Source organism: Phaenicophaeus curvirostris, chromosome 1 (assembly GCF_032191515.1).
Source record: "Phaenicophaeus curvirostris isolate KB17595 chromosome 1, BPBGC_Pcur_1.0, whole genome shotgun sequence".
Lineage (NCBI taxonomy): Eukaryota > Metazoa > Chordata > Aves > Cuculiformes > Cuculidae > Phaenicophaeus > Phaenicophaeus curvirostris.
The window spans coordinates 96,437,855-96,454,651 of NC_091392.1; the positions used below are offsets into that span (position 1 = coordinate 96,437,855).

Genomic DNA, 16,797 nt, shown 5'->3' on the forward strand with positions numbered 1-16,797 from the left:
TCATCAGGGTTATGGATCTCTCTAGTTAAACTGATGATATGTGCCTGGGAAAGTCCTTGTAAAGACAATTACCTCAGCACACTGACTAAGGGAATAATAGGTCCTGATGACTGGACCACCATGACTGATCTGTCATGATGATAAAGTATGGCCTAAATTCAAAGATAATGAATTTGATGGAAATTATCAAAAACTCCTGTTTATTTTAATTTCCATAGTTTTGTTCACTAATTCTTGGTTATTCAGCACCTTCATTAAAATTTCTGACACAAAAGGTACTGTTTATATTTGATCTTTAATGTGATTTATGTGCCTTCCTACATCCAGTTTAACATACTGCAATCTATCAGAAGAAGACTTGCAGACAATCAAGGGACAAAATTCTCCCTTTAAGAGCTCTTTGAGATGATCTGTGTTCTGCATCATACTTCTTTCTCTACCTCTGGTGAAATAGCTACTTTTTTTTTTTTTTTCTTAATGATTGCAACAAAAATAAATGTCAGTTTGATTTCGTGTTCCTCTAGTTAAGAGTCAATTAAGGGCACTGGGTAGAGGATGCTTTCAGGCAACATTTCCCAGTAGAATTTCAGGTTACAAGTTGTTTGTTTGTTTTGGTTTTTTATTCCTTATTTTCTTTTGAATCCATCTCCAGGCAGCAGTGAAGTTACATTATAGCTCTGTTATATAGTGCCAACAAACCCATGTAACTGTTAATTTTAAGCATAATGACTCTGAATAACGTTTAGTGTCATACTCTGGTCTGCAACTTGTTTACTGCTATAAATGTTCTAAGTTTGGCAACAAAAATTAGTGGGACACATATAATATTTAAATGCCTGCAGTTTAACATACTTGTAGTATTCTCTGGGGAAAACCAGGGGTCTGAATTGAAATTTCAGTTTGCCTCAAAGTTCTATGTTCTCTCAAATACTCTCAAAAGAAAAAAAAACAACTTATTTGATGGTATTCTAGAATCTTGCTTTACTGTCCAAAGATATGTCTTAAGACAGTAAAGTGAGCAGTCTCACTGCAGGTGGCATTTGTTTTCTGCTTTGTTTAAAAAGTTTCCTTTAACTTAAATACCTGGTAAACAAACACGCTTAAACCAAGGATTATCGCATAGCAAGGTGAGTGGATGAAAATATCCTCTTAGAGCATCTCTGTCTTAAGATGATAAGTGCTTAGAAAAACATATTTAAAAATAGTTCTAAGTTCAGGTTTCTGTTTGTGGGAAACGTGGGAGTGGTTCAACAGGAAAATACCAAAGGTGGAGAGCTCGCCCTTGTTATGACCCTAAAAACAGATGCCATTATATGTGTAAGGTAGCTAAATTGTATTAGAGTATATATGATATGATAATGCAAAATCAGTAACATTTTCAGCACAGGGCACTTAAGTGCTAGTGGGTATCTCACTCTTAATATTAAAAGATATTAACATGTAAAAGTCATTTGTGTTTCTCAGCCTTTGTCTCTGAGAAATAACTTGTAGCACATTGCTTCTGGCATTGCTTACTAAGTAATATAGAGGAAATACAGTCTGGTTGCTTGCCCTCTTGAGACAGTGTTAATGACTATAACTGCCACAAGGCTACCCAGTGAAACCAAAATGACCAATACGCAGGAGCACAGAAATCACAGAATGATAGAATCACCAGATTGGAAAAGACCTCTTGGATCATCGAGTCCAACCATTCCTGTCTGCCACTAAAGCATGTCCCTGAGCACTTCGTCCACCCGTCTTCCAAATACCTCCAGAGATGGTGACTCAACCACCTCCCTGGGCAGCCTGTTCCAGTGCCCAGTGACTCTTTCTGTGAAAAACTTTTTCCTAATATCCAATCTGAACCTCCCCTGGTGCAGCTCAAGGCCATTCCCCCTTGTCTTATCACCTGTCAAAGGTGCAAGGTAGCTTGGCAGTTACTCTCATTAGTGTGAAATAGATCATGGGAGGTGGAGAACTGTTGCTACTGAGTAAAAATATGAGATTCAAATGGAATAAAACTGATGAGTCCAAAGCTGCTGGAAAAGCATAACCAAATCATGCTAGCAGAGTAAACCCTCCAAGGGAGACGTAGAGTGGGGAAATAGACCTTAGTTACTTAAAATAATTCAGATCTTCTTGAGCATTTGGCCAGATATCCGTAACACAATCGTGCTGTGGGGGATTTAGCTGTCTTATGTTGATTGTGTGGTGTTGCATGATATGGGAAAGAACTTACAGAGGAGAGAAGGGAATAATACGAAGTATAAGTTTTAGCTTTAATGGAATGGAAGAATACAACAGTTTGTGAATCACCTGTATTACATTCTTTTATACTTTCTAAGTCTCCACAGCTGTTAATACTTTTTTTGTGCTCCAGTTAGAAAAACGTGGGGTTTTTTTGCTATTTTATGAAGAATTTGGTTCAAAGATGCACAGGGAATCACTGGCAAATCTGAGATTGTTCCTTGGAGTTTTGGAGCCGTTGTTATGAATGTCTGTCTGCAGATACGGAAGACTTGAAAAGCACCTACCACTCTTTCCATGTCTACAGACAGCAATTCTCATCTTCCCTTCTGATACTTTGGGTAATGAAAGGTGGTGAGTTAATGCTTTTGCACCGGCATAAGTCACAGTTGTGGTGACGCATACTGCACATATGAGTCCTGACAAAACAATGATCTCACTCTGCAAATCAGTTAGTCTGTAGATTATTCTCTGTAATTGGTAAGGGAATGGAGTATTCCTTGATTAAAAGGAACATTGAAGAACTCGTTTAATGTTTTGATGATGTTTTTTTCACCTATTAAAGTAGAGATTACTATCTGTAGTGGTGTTTAAGAGACATCAGATATGAGCAAAAGTTAATGTATACATTGTAGATATCTGGGTTTATTTCCAGCAAGAATAATACTATGAATAGTCGCCTTCAATTAATTAGCTGGTTCAAATATGATAGCCACTTATAGGTCACAGAAATCCAGAAAGAAAATCATTATCTCCTCTGCCAAAAGATCACATAATTAAGGTCCAGATATTGATACATTTTTAAAGCACTATTTGAAAATAAATTATGAGCAAAAGAAAGGGCTGCAACAGGATAGAGGGCAGGTGAAATTCTTTCCATTTAATAGTTTGAACTCCTAGCTAATGACTTTGTATTGCTATAAATCAGTTTCAAGATTTTTGTCTTCCTGACAGTAGAACTGCAGACCTTTATATATTTATACTGTGCAAATATATATATATATAATTTATACTGTGCAAAATCCCACCTATTTTACATTCTCATTTTCCTCTCTGTCAGACTGTATAGCTACATATCACAGCCTTGAAACTCGCATGTAATAAATGTAAGGGTTTCCACGCAGCTTTTTAAAAACGTTACCTTATAGGCAACTTTGACTAAATAACTTTTATGTTTGCCTAGGTTTTGCTATATCAAGGCAACACAGTATGAGAAAATAATTCATGTTTACATTTTTTTTAAATCTCATACAAAAATAGATTGTAATATCATCTTTTGGAGTTGCACATCTCAAAGCTGGACGTAATAATCTTGATGTGAGCTCAGATATCTCTTTGGATGCAACCTATTTGATCAATAGGTATGATTAATAGCAGAACATGTCAGAGAAAGGTGTTTTCAGTAAATAGAAATATGATTCAGGTCTGAGGTAAGAATGAGGCCACTTAACCAAAATGAAACAAGTTTTAATCGTTGACATTCTTGTGACTACTTCAAAAGATAATATGAGAATGAATTTGCTCTAGAGTTGCCTAGAGGTATTATAAACAGAATGAGTGTAGACTTATTTCCAGCTATTTTCTTATTGAACTGCTTAGGGAAATGGCTGAGTTGGAGAAAGGTCTCCTGTATATCTGTGCAACTGCATGAAAGCAAACTCTTAATTGATGTTTGCAGGCAGATAATTTTGTAGGCTTTATTTACCAGTTTTTCGTTATAGTTTACCATAATATTCAGAAGATTGCTTTGCGTAAGAATCGAAGGCACGAAATGCACACTAAAGAAATTAAATAAGCTAACTTGTTTGAGAAAGAGCCTAGTGTCAATCAGTAAGAAGTAGTCGACAGTAGTAAGAAGTAGTAAGATTGTAGTCGACAATCCAGAAGACCTTAGAGTGCTAAACAAGAATGACTTTTAAAATCTGTTAACACCCACCATTTGGATTATTTCTGTGTAGTCAAAGGCTTTTAAAGGCAATCTGCAAAAAACTGTGGAAAGAGGAGCCTCAATTAATTTTAAAGTGCCGAATGTCTCTGTAGGAGGCCTGAAACTGTGGGCTAGTTCTTCTGTTTGCTTGTTTGCTAAAAATATCAAGGATTCTGTTTTCTGTGACTTCCCCAAAGAGCTAATGAACTGCCAGTAACTGAAGAGGAAAGAATACAAAACAAGCTGATGAACTGACATCTTTCTGCCCATTTGTAGATCAGGAGTTTGATTTGCATGGATGTTAACAGAAGCAAAACTCAGAGACTAACAAAACTTTTCTTGCTCTGTCTACTGAGGCTTCACTTCTCTAGGATAAAACATCCTACTGATAGCTGTCCACAGGGTTGCCCAAGAAAAAAATTGAAAGATAAGAGATGAAATTTCTGAAGGAAAAAAGTAGAACAGCATTTTTAAATGGAAGATTGACTGTAGACTGAAGAACACAGCATTACTTTTTCCCTTGTGTAGTCTGCTGTTAAATTCAAAGATTCTCTCTTTTTGTTCTTTTCCTAAGAAAGTTCAGTCATTCAAATTGCCTTAAAGACTAATAATCTTTCTCATAAAGATATGTTGTCCTTCAGTTGCTTTTAATAATATTGATAGTTCTGATGCTGCAATATTTTGACCTCAGTGATGCTTTGCTGATAGTTAATTTGGATGGTCACTGTGCAGGTTTGGCCTGATATTTTGGGTTTGTGAGAAATGTCTGTGATTAAACTTACCCTCAAAAGCAGTATCTCTGCTGCTTTTACAGATTACACCACTCCACCCTTCACAGTGTGTACCCTCTATGGTATTTGGTTTCAGTGTATGAGACTCCCACAGAAGTGGAAAGAAATGTATAAATGGGAAAGTAACAGTGTTAAAAAAACCAAACAAATTCTAAGTATGCTAAACAAGAAAACAAACACTTGTGTGCTTACAAACCCTCGCACAAAATAGCCTCTTCCCAAATAAACCCCTTTTGTAATGCTTACTGGATTTTTGATGAAACCTAAGGTGCAAATGTCTTGTTTCATACTGGATCTTTTTTTCACCAAATCTTTTGGATTGTAAAGTAAACTTTAATGTTTTGATTTTATTTGTTTGGTTTTTTCCCCCCTTTTTCCTCTTTGCTCAGTAATTTACAGTTTAGAAACAGGTCAAGAAACACATATAGTTTGCATTCAGACTTTGTTTTTCTCTGGCATGTCTTCTGGCTTCTAAAAGGAATATTGTTACTGAACTGTAGATGTCAGTTGTGCCAATGCACACATACACTCCCTTTCCACATTGTTTCTCTTAAAGTTCAAAAGCTCTCTAGTTGCTTAAAAGAATCTTACATGATATAAAAGCAGCTGGTGCCTACCTTTTCTTTATTTCTAGTCTATTTTTTTTTACACTAAGGAGGTTTCAAATATATTTTTTTGCGAAATTGAAATAAGCCAAGCATGATTTTATATATTAAAGCTTCTCACTCAGCAAACTTAATGTGATAGACAAACAGTGGTCTTCTGTGCCTTCAAATACGTTTTGATATATACCTCCTACAGTTTTTTAAACATGAAAAATTGCTGTATGTGAAGTTCTACTGACTTGGAAAATTAAAATCAAGGTCTGTCCTTTGAGATACCTCTGACATATTCCCTAAAGAAGAAAATTTTATGCATAAAACTTGCCTCAGAAACCTAACATTCCTGTGCATGAGCAGCAGAGCTCTGAGACTTTATTCACCCAGAGAAATATCCAATTCTTTGCAGGGCAGACATCCATTATTTACAAATTTATAAATATTAAGTAAAATAAAAGACTTTACCTTTTAATCGTGTGCTGGCGGCTTTCTGTTTTATCCTGTACAGAGGAACTCTGGAGGGCAAACTTCAGTATAAACTGAAAAATATTGTTTTAAATATTTGCCTAAGTAATGTGTCTTGAACGGCATTCCATTAAGTATTTTCTGCATGACTTCTGCTTCTAGTTCTTAAATAATTGTCCACGGGATCATCTTCAAGAGTGGTGCTGTGTGAGAGAAGCTGACTTCTGCAACTGCAGTAGACAGGCAAATTGATTACTTTCTACTTGGGGAATCTGGTTCTGCCTGTTTGAAGCCCAGCCTTGCTGAGAGGCGGATCACTGCTGGGGCTGCCCAGTGGCAGGAAGTGTCTAGGAGCAACTCCCTAGATAGAGGCCTTGTAAGCTGCAAGTGGAGCACTGCCTAAACTACAAGTCGAAGTGCAAGGATTGCTTGCTTCTACGCTGAAGCATGAAGGGAGAAGGAAGCAAGGCTAAGGTCATTCATACATTAACCTGAAAGGAGAGAAAAATCTATCATAATAATACTCTATGTCACACTCAGTACCTTAAAAATATTTAACTCCATTCATAAGTTTGACCTAAAGGCAGAAGCAGGACAGAGCTGTACAGCATGAAGTACATGACCTGTGCTGTACCACTTCAGTTCTTGGGAGCATAAGGTGGAGGCAGCTCTTTGGAAATGCTGCTTTTCCAGATGTAGCACCTCAGCTGTATTTTCTTGAATACAGTCAGTATTGCAACAATGTGCTACGGGGAAAATGGAAGCTAATTGACCAAAAAGACACATCTTATACCTTTCAAGATATTAGAAGTTAAAAATCAGCAGCTACTGCAAGACATGAGCATTACACTCACGCTGAGCTATGCAGTTTACCAACATTTCATTCTGCTTCAGCTGTGCTTTGTAGAATGTGGAATCCAGTAACATAGTAAATATTGCAGTTATTTAATCTTAAAGTGAGAAAGGAATAGGCTGTGGCAACACAGTCTGTGTTTGGAAATATTTTCTTCAATTAGATCTAGATAAGAATTGACAGCACTGCTGCGGAATTCTTTTTGAGGGGGCAGTGCAATAAGATGCTTAGGTTTTGACAAAGATAGGTTAAGTGGATTAAAAAAAAAGGAGATAATTGTTTCCAGTCTTTTAATTAATTCTGGAATTTCAGTTCAGTTTTTTGCTGGTTTAATTTTAGCTCTGTTTCGTAGCCAAATACCAAGAGGACATTAATTGTCTTAGCTGATTGGTGAGAATTAATAGAGTCAGGGTATCGTAATCATACTGAAAGTGTCATAGCTTCTGTATATGCATTGAAAAACAGGGAATCTCTGCATTAAATGATACAAAGTGCTGTAGAGTCACACTTTTTGTAGAGAAGTGGAAACAGATTATCAAAGCAGAGTGGGGGTGGGAAAAGTCTTGTGCTCTTTTTAGCTTTGCAGGCAAGTCAGCAAGGTTGATCATCATTAGGATGTAGGGTTGTTTGTCCCCAAGCTGATGATTAATATGTGAACCTTTTGGATTGCCAATAGTCTTAAAAGTGATGAAGAACCAGAGAGAATGAATGTCTGAGAAGCTGTCTCCGTGGTGTCCTTTGTAAACTCTGCTCAAAAGGAAAGATTAGATAATGAATCGTAGCGTATGAGTTTAAGTGAACTGTAGGTGCCACACAGCTTTTTCTTTTGATGTCTTTTTGAGGTTAAAAACTTTGTTGGGAGCAGAGTAATCAAGAACTGAGGCCGTAATATTCCAATTCTAGAATATGTGACAGAATGAAGTTTTACATCAAACTGAGGTGTTGGCAAGTTCTGGTAACTATGGTGTGAATTCCTGTGATTGTTCCCTCCCTGCAATATTTGGAGTATGATAAATCCAAAGCGCAAGCCTTGGCCTAATATTTCCTGAAAGCTATTTAGTGATGGCTTGAGATTTCAGAAGAAAGGCTATGAGGTCTGGTTCCAAAACCATCTACCATTGCATTAATGGAAGCGAAATGTTTATGATTTTATCCAGAAAGCTGAATTAGAATTCTCTTGCAATGGAAAGGTTGCTAAGCTTCAGAACAACATTAAAATCAGATTGCCTTGTATGCTTAAACTCCAAAACGGTCAACAGTGGTTCAAAGCAAACAGCACCGGTTGCCATTCTGAAAAACAGTAACTTTGAACAGGAGTAGTCTCTTGCTAGAGAAATATTAAATATCTTTTAAAGATTGCTAGAGATTTGCCATTCTAGCTTTTAATAAAAACTGGGTACTAGGATAAATGCATGTTGCATTTATCAAGGAATAACAGAAGATTTTGCCTGTTCAAAGTAAGGCATATCTCATGATGCCTATAATCGGTCCTACCTACAAATCTGATCAAGAACAACGGTCCCCCAAAAAAATTAAGAAGTTTATCTCCTGGAGTCTTCTTTGCTGCCATATCTCTAACAAATAAGACAATGATGACACTTCATCCTACAGAATGCTTATTTTGTAAGCTATGTGTTTCTTTTACCTTTTTTTCTTCCATCTGTTTAATAATAAAGTATGTTTTTAGAGCCATGCATGCAAGTAACTCCCTCCAGTCTTTGAGTTTTACTTACAAAGAGCATGTTCAATACATTACAGATCCAGTTATTTGTCATCAGAGAGAAATTCTGGAAAGTAGGCAGACCTGAGTTGATCATGAAGCAGTATTATGTGGGGAAATGCACATGGTTTGGGAAGTTGCAAAATTCTGAATTTGTTTTCAGAAAGTTCATCAGACTGTACTATCTAACTCTAGATGTAGAAGGCTATAGTCTCCTATGTCCATTTTCTTAGCTGTAAAATAAAATTGCTTTGTCTATGAGTGCTTAATAATTATTTAATATTAGTATCTGCTGAATATAGTGTATGGACTAACATATTTATTAAGTAGAAAAAAACAATTAAGAATTAAAACTGAAACCAGGCATTTTCTTTTTGCTTTCTCCTTCTTCTTACTTATGTCAAAAACTTACCTTTGGAGATGTGAGAATCTCTCAAGTCAGATTGCTAAGTATTTCTTTTGATCTTTTCTTTAGGCTGGCAAATAAACAGGACAGAGAAGGAGCTCTGTCAGAAGCAGATGTAATCGAATCTTTATCACTAGAAAAGCTTGTCAATGAACACAAGTGTCTATGTCAAATCGTAAGTATATTTTAAGAAGTTTCGTTTTCTAATGTATATGTAATGCTTGCAGTAATGTGAGGGATTGTGCCAAATAGTTTAATATTGAAACTAGGAATCCTGCAAACCCAGAAAAGTACAGCATATATATCTTTATTGAAAGCAATTCTACTGTTCACCTTGATGTTCATCTTATGGATCTATTGAAGAAAATCTTTATAACAAGGTTCTCAAAATGTACCTGCTGGTCCATGAAACCATATAAGAAAAAGTAACTACTGATGTGGTTTAAAACTTGTTCAGCTGGACAGCAAGTTTAATATTGTACCTTTTTAAAGAAGAAGCAGGAAATTGAATTTGCCAGTGTTGACATTCAGGAAGGACCACTTTTTACATGTGATGCTTGTCTCATTTCTGTTCATAGCTAAAACCATTGCTTAGTGTGAGTTACCATCTGGCAAACAGTAAGAATTTAATCTAATTCTTAGTGCATCTAATTCCCAGCGCAGCAGCCATCAAAGAACACTATTACAGCTAGCTAACTATCTGTCCTAAAAAACCTACACTTCAGATATAGTATTCACAGTCATGTTGAAAAAAAATAATTAAAAAAGGCCTGGGCAGTGGAGAAGCCACAACCAGAAATGTATGCAGAGTACTTAATATTAGTCATTATTTGGGTAAGTTATCCAAATCGCTAGTCCTTGAAGCTTTATTTAAGTCTTTGTCTGACTCAACCGGTTTGTCATTTAACTATTATTGGTCTACTTTTTTAATATTTTTCTAACTGCAATAAGAAACATTTTAAAACATAATGCTATTATTATATGTTATGCTATTATTAACCAAAATTAGAAGGCAATTTTGCTGGTTCTCATCAACCAGCACATCCAAGTCCTTCTCCGCAGGGCTGCTCTCAGTCACATCATCCACCATCCTGTATTGAAACTGCAGAGTGCCCCAGCCCAGGTGTAGGACCTTTCACTTGGCCTTGGTGAACCTCATGAAGTTCTCATGGGCCCACTTCTCCAGCTTGTCCAGGTCCCTCTGGGTGACATCCCATCCTTCTATTGTGGCAACTGCACCACTCAGCTTGGTGTCATCAGTTAGGTTCTTCTATAGAATACTGTTGTGTTCCATAGTGAACAGCACTCATGTTTGATAAGAATGATAGGACTCGATGATCCAAGAGGTCTTTTCCAACCTGGTGATTCTATGATTCTATAATTTGAACCTTAATTTAGACAAAGTGGGAATGTATTAAAATGCAAACTAGGTTTCGCACTCTGTGGGGGGACACATAACAGGTGAAAATTCCTTTTTATCCTTGTAAATAGTACATACCATATCTGAGTATAATGTAATTTAAATACTTGTCAAATGAAGAGATAACACAGCGGGTTTTTAGATTTTGGTGTAGGGGAGTTAGGGTTTATTAATCTATCTTCATTCATGAACATAAATCTTAAACACAATCAGTGTGAAATATCATTTTTTCACGTAAAATGTATAGCTGGATCTTGTCAGTTTAAGAGACCCATATGGTGCTCCAGAACATTTTGGAACATAGTTCTGAAGAGATCTTGAGAGAGGTCATCTAGTCCTTTTCCATGTTCTAAGCTATAATCAACCCATATCTTTTTCATTCCAATTAAAGACTTGTCCTCCTGACTATGAACAGGACCAAATTATTATTTTCCTGTTTGCAGTTATGCCATATTTTTTATGAAGACTATTATATCTTTTTGAAGCTTTTTCTTCTCAAGAGAAGAACCACTCCTGTTCTTTTAACATTTTCTTACCAGATGTGTGTTCATAATCAACTTGTCTGATTTTTTTCACTGTGCTCTTCTTGATTCCTTCCATTCGGTCTGCTTCCTTGAAGTGTTGCATCCAAGCTAGATGAAATATTCCAAACTAATTTAACAATGGGGTTTGCACCCATCTTCCAACAGATTTTCCAGTAGATGTTTCTCCTGCTAGGTAATAAGGATAACATGACAAAAGTTTTACTTTTACTCCAGTCAAGCACCCCTATCCACGATACCTGTGCTGATGTAAAAATGTAATTGCATTGACAGTTTTTCTGACAGATTCATGCTGGATATTTTATATCCCTTAGATGTTTATGAATAAGTTTAATGTTTGTTTTGTGAACTGGAGCTAAGCTTATTCTCTTGCACCTCATTTTTTCATTTAAGTAGATAAATATAACATACGCTATTATAAAGCAGCAGCAAAACAGAACATACATATTTGAGGTTGATAAATTACATTTCTATATAGATGCATGTATGTGGATCTGTAGAGAAACAGGTGTGTAAATATACATACATACACATAGGTGTATATGGAAGGTGTATATATATCTGTTTAAACACTTTTTTCTCTGCAGTATTCTAGTATTTTTTGGAAAAGGACTGGAAATGATGGAATTAGTACTAATGTGATTTGTATCTTGGCAAAAAAAAGCACCTAAATATATAGAATACCTGTATGCAAGTTTATTTCCCTTACTTCTCAGTGTTTTGCAAGCTTCAGAGTAAAGAGTAGTTGTGTGGCTGATTTCTTGTTTTCAGTCAAGGAATGAGATCTGAACTACAAATAATTTTCCCCTTCTTCTCCCAATGTTTCCAGGAACCTTGTTCAGCTATCATGGGCTGTGGGAAAAAAATTGATAAATCAATAAAAAAGGGTTTATATTGGCTTCTACATATCATAGCAAAAGATTTTGATGCCTTAAATGAGCGCATCCAAAGAGACACTACAGAACAAAAAGCATATGAAGAACAAAAGAAACTAGAACGAGCTGAGCGAGTGAGAAAGATACGAGAAGAAAGGTATTCTCTCTGTAATTTCTCCTACCTCCCTTTCTGCAGGACATGATTCATCCCTGTATGTAGAGCTTATGGAAGACAAGCTGTCAAGAATTTAAAACTTATAATCCCAAAGTCTCCATATTAACAGCAAGGGCCTGAATGCTGAAGCCTTTCTCTAATACCTGCAAGTTTTTTGCCTAGTTCACCCCTGTTATTTTATTTGCTATATGCTGGAAATATACTGTGAATGAGAATTGCAAGATAGTTGTGGAATAAACTAGGCCTTGCTAATATAACTTCAAGTGTGTTCTAAAATAAACTTAAGTTAGACTTTGTAACTGTTACGTGACTATCATAGACTAGATGTGAAACTTATTTCAACATTATGCTTAATAAACTTTAGGATATCCAGCAGGTTGAGGCATAGAGGGGCTTAAGACGATGCATGGAAAGGAAGCTGGACAAGGGATTTATTACTTTGCTTCAAAGCATTTTATGGTCATCAGCAGCCCATTATGGTTCCTATTAGAGACTGATATGAATCATTTTATGGGAACATTCCCAGAAAATTCACCGAGCACCCCAGTCCCCCAGCCTGCCTTTTACTTGTAGAGATTTATGAGTCTCAATTACTGTGAGAAGTAACTGAGAAGCTACTGTAAATTGTTTTGACTTGTACTCTTATTTAGTTTACTTCAGCAAGTAAATTACTTAAGCACATTTTAAACACCTGGAATTTGGTACAGTCTTTAAACATATTTCACAAACATATAAAAAAAATTCTTATGCTGTTAGTCTGCCAGACGTCTCTGCACAGACAAAACACTCTGACCATGTTGGATTGTGTTGGGTTTATGTCATGTTGAGAGGTGTAGCAAGGAGGAATGGCTTTGAAACATGTCTCAAAGAGATTATAATATGAGCATTTTCCATATATTCTGTTCTTGCCCAGTACTTGATTGTATTTGTTCACTGGAAGAATTGGTTGGTTCTGAATTGGATTAAAAGCTTAAATGTTTTGCTAAACTCCTTGTGTCTTAGAGGAAAGCTAACTAGTAACTTCTGCTCATTTTACCTGTAGATAAGGGCTTGTCTCATATATAAGTGATGGTGATAACTCTGATTTTGCTGTTTTGCATCAAATCAGTTTCTTAATGTAAGAAATAATTTATTCTTGATTCAACTGTAATTCTGTTTCATTATGTGTTTTAATAATTCCCCAGATTACTTTTCGTTCGGGTCTGCTTCCTTGAATGTTTTCTCAAAATACATTTCTTCCACAATTTTGTAGCAGCAATGATCATATTCCAAATGGAAAACCAGACAATAGTGCCAGTAAGTTTTAATTCAGTACTGGCCATTCCTTCCAAGAGTATAGTTTCATGGGTAGATCAGTGACCTCCTTTTCATTCCCATCTGTGCCTCTGAGTGATGAATTTACTTCCTTTCTCAGTACTTGGAGCCATAAAATAGGTGTAACAGTGACTTTCTCTGCATAAGTTACTATCAGATTGATTGATGAAAAGTGATGAGCATATAATTTATTAACAATATATTATTTAATACATAGTAATTTAATATTTACTACATAGAGATCTGGTACATAAAATATGTAAAAGTAGTGCTGGTACAACAACAGTCTACTGAGGATTATGTGTGTTTCTGAACCATTCTAAATCTAGTTGAAGCAATTATAATTCCCTAACTGTTATTACATAAACTGAAAAGTTTAGCATGAGTTCTCCATTATGTATATTAGGAAGAATCTAGAATTATGAGAAATGGAGGTGTATTAAAAATAGAAGAAGAGGTTGTAGATAAGGTGTAGATAGGGTGCAGGCATTTCCTACCACATAGATATTTTAAAAAAATAATAAATTGAATGCTTTGAAACAATTGTTATAAAAGATTAACGGTATAGAAGTTCCATCATACTGTTGAATAATCAAACCCTTCCAGTTACAGGTATATTCTGTCACATATCTTGGCCTCAGAAACTGCCTCCACTTCCTGAACTGCTGATTAAAGATTCTGGCACATAGCAGCATGTGTTTCTACTTCTGTCATAATATGTACTTGTGATTTATTGATGTTAGTCTGTCATTGTGATTTTTGTAGAATGTTTTTCAAAACACAGAAGCATATTGGAAACATATTGTAAAAATCAGCTGGCATAAATTGGAGGATGAGTTAGGTGACCTAATAAGTGTTCTCTATTATTTAAAATTTATGGCTCAGCTTCTTTGTAATTCTTTTTTCATCTCTTCTCTCCCCTACCCCCCCCCAAAAAAAAAAACACCAAAAAAACAACCCAACCCCAAAACACCAAAACAACAACAACAAAAAAACAAACCAACAAAGGGAAAGAGAAGAAGGAAGAAATGTACCTGATGAGGAAGATGCTGAGCCTGCAAACTCTGAGAACCCCTTCCAGCCTATATCTGCTGTAATCTCTGAGGTATGAGAATATGTGGAAATCTGGATCATTTTAGGCCTACCACTAACAAATTTCTGAGAGATAATGAGAAAAATGATTGATTTAAAAGAATTGTTCTAAGTCTGTCTGCGCAGCATTATTTTGTTTATTTATTTTTAACGTTGGCAGTCTTGCTTTGTGTGCTTTTTATGTTAAGAAAATCCTCTACTACCAATCTTGGGACCAAAAGTTTTGTAGACATAGTAAAATAAAGGTATTACAAACAGATAACTGAACGTGCTTCCTGATTAAACTACTGGATATTCAGGAATGGAAAACATTCCAGGTCTGATCGTTTCTTGTAAAGTGTTTTAGTGATGCAGTGAGTCATATCAGATCTCCCTGACTACTTAAACTATTTAGATTTCTCAGCATAACCTGTTTTCTGTTGAAAACTGTGACAATTGAGAAGTTTTCTTAGCTTTGAAATATGAAAAGTGTGTTAAACATATAAAATTTCCTTAAGCAGTATTTCTGAGTTCAGGTAGTTCTTATGTATTGTACCATATTTTTTTATTCAGCTGAGTTGAGATAATATAATCTCAATAAATAAATAAACTCTCAGAGACTTTTCCAGTAAGTAATTCAAATATTTGCTTCTCTCCAGAACAAAAGCACCCATATCCATATACTGTGTAAAGTCAGCTACATGCACAATAATAAGTAAGAAGAGAGTGGTATAGCTGTGAGTATTGCAGAGACAGTGATTTAGAGATGTAGAATATGTGAAATAGCCTATTGTTGAGTCTGTATGACACAATTGGTAATTGACCAAATCATGGTAGCACCTTCTGGATACTTAAATTCTGTGCATGTGCATTTTGTTTTAGCTAAAACATTAAACAAAAAATAAATGAAGAGGAAGAAATTAGGAATTTTCTAACCTTTTGCTCAGGACTGTTGATGTTGTTTGTATAGCTACCATGTTTTTTTTTGTCATATGAACAAAAAGAAAGCAAGAAACAGGCTATAAATGTAAAGATAATTTCTTCTGCTGTTAATCCTCTCCCTGTCCCCTTTCTCCCCCTCAAGGTAGGATGCTGGAAATCTAGTTTCTTCACCTATTTGAAAATATTTTCTATTCTAGATGTGGTACAGAAAAATATTTTAGGAATGTTTTGATTTTTAAAATAACTTTCCTGTTTTATGTTAGTCAGTTTACAGCATTGGAAGTCACTAGAAAAAGTCTTATATTTTTTGTTAGAATGAAAAAAAAATTGAAATGGAAAAGAAGCGGCAAAGGTTGGAGACTGAAAAGGCTACTGTTGTCTTGAAATCACAAACAGAGCAGGAACAAATGGATGCCCAGCACTTATCAAGTAGCAGTAGCCAAAGTACAAATGATAGTAGACTAGAAACATGCAATTCTACGACTACAGAGCTTTTGCAGCATGAAGAGAATGAGCGGCAAGCCTCAGAATGCCTTGACTCAGGTAAAACTGCTTCCTTTTATTGTGTCTTTTCGTATTATTTTTCACATAGTTCTTTCCTCTCTCTGTATTACTTTTTCATGATATGCCAGTTTAATCTATTGAAAACATTAAAATGCATCATTAGGTAACTGTATTGGAAAATTTGCTTTTAAAAAGTGCGTGGTGTGACTGATATGTAATCTAGCTGAAACTAAGTTAATTTGTATCATAATCAAATACGTGTTCCACTTTACATTAGTACCAAGCTATGTTGAATTTCTTTATTAAAACATTGAGTTTGCATATATTTTATGTTTGCAGTTTATTTTCTAAAGCAAAAAATGTAAATTTTACATTTCACTTGCTTTTGTGTGTAAGTTTGAGCTGAAAATGCTGATACATCTCATCGAAACAGTTGTATTAAAAGATGATCTAATGTATACTCTGAATATAACTGTATGATGTGTACTGCTTTAATTCTGCTTTTTATAGATAACAGTAAGAAAAAAACCAAAAAACCAAAATTAAAAAGGAGCCATAGAGTAGAACCTGTTAATGCAGAGGATGCTGTTCCCAAAAATCCTACACCACCACCAGCTCTTCCACCAGGTAAATGTGCTAACAAACAATATGTCTCAATTTGTGATTATTACACCTTTAAAATGCTCATGTGTGAATGAAACTGGAATGGTCTTCATACAGAGATATCCTACTAAACCTTAGTCCCCAGGAAATTTTTGATGCAGTTTCCCACTTCATGGTATGAACTTTCAGCAGTATTGATTAGATCCATTCTGCAGGAGGGGAAAGATGATGTAATTTTCACAGGAGAGTCAGAGACTTGACTGTTCACTGATGAGTGATTAAAAATACCGATATTTTTAAAATATCAATATTTTTAAGGGCAAATCAGTTCATTTTTAAAGTATTTCACTATTATTCACCA

General features: G+C 35.5%; 2 protein-coding genes across 6 annotated transcripts in view; both read left to right on the forward strand.

Moving 5' to 3' along the window:
• Window positions 1–16,797, forward strand: part of NSUN3 (NOP2/Sun RNA methyltransferase 3) — a 104,316-nt gene that overhangs the window by 59,000 nt on the left and 28,519 nt on the right. The gene's annotated exons all lie outside the window — the stretch shown is intronic.
• ARL13B (ARF like GTPase 13B) overlaps window positions 1–16,797 on the forward strand; it is a 46,245-nt gene that overhangs the window by 22,348 nt on the left and 7,100 nt on the right. For all 5 annotated transcript variants that reach the window (XM_069869185.1, XM_069869166.1, XM_069869162.1 and 2 more), the window contains exons 5-9: window positions 9,060–9,165; window positions 11,782–11,984; window positions 14,325–14,421; window positions 15,644–15,872; window positions 16,344–16,460. In XM_069869185.1, the coding sequence (XP_069725286.1) occupies window positions 9,060–9,165; window positions 11,782–11,984; window positions 14,325–14,421; window positions 15,644–15,872; window positions 16,344–16,460 (752 nt within the window). The remainder of the gene's footprint in view (window positions 1–9,059; window positions 9,166–11,781; window positions 11,985–14,324; window positions 14,422–15,643; window positions 15,873–16,343; window positions 16,461–16,797) is intronic.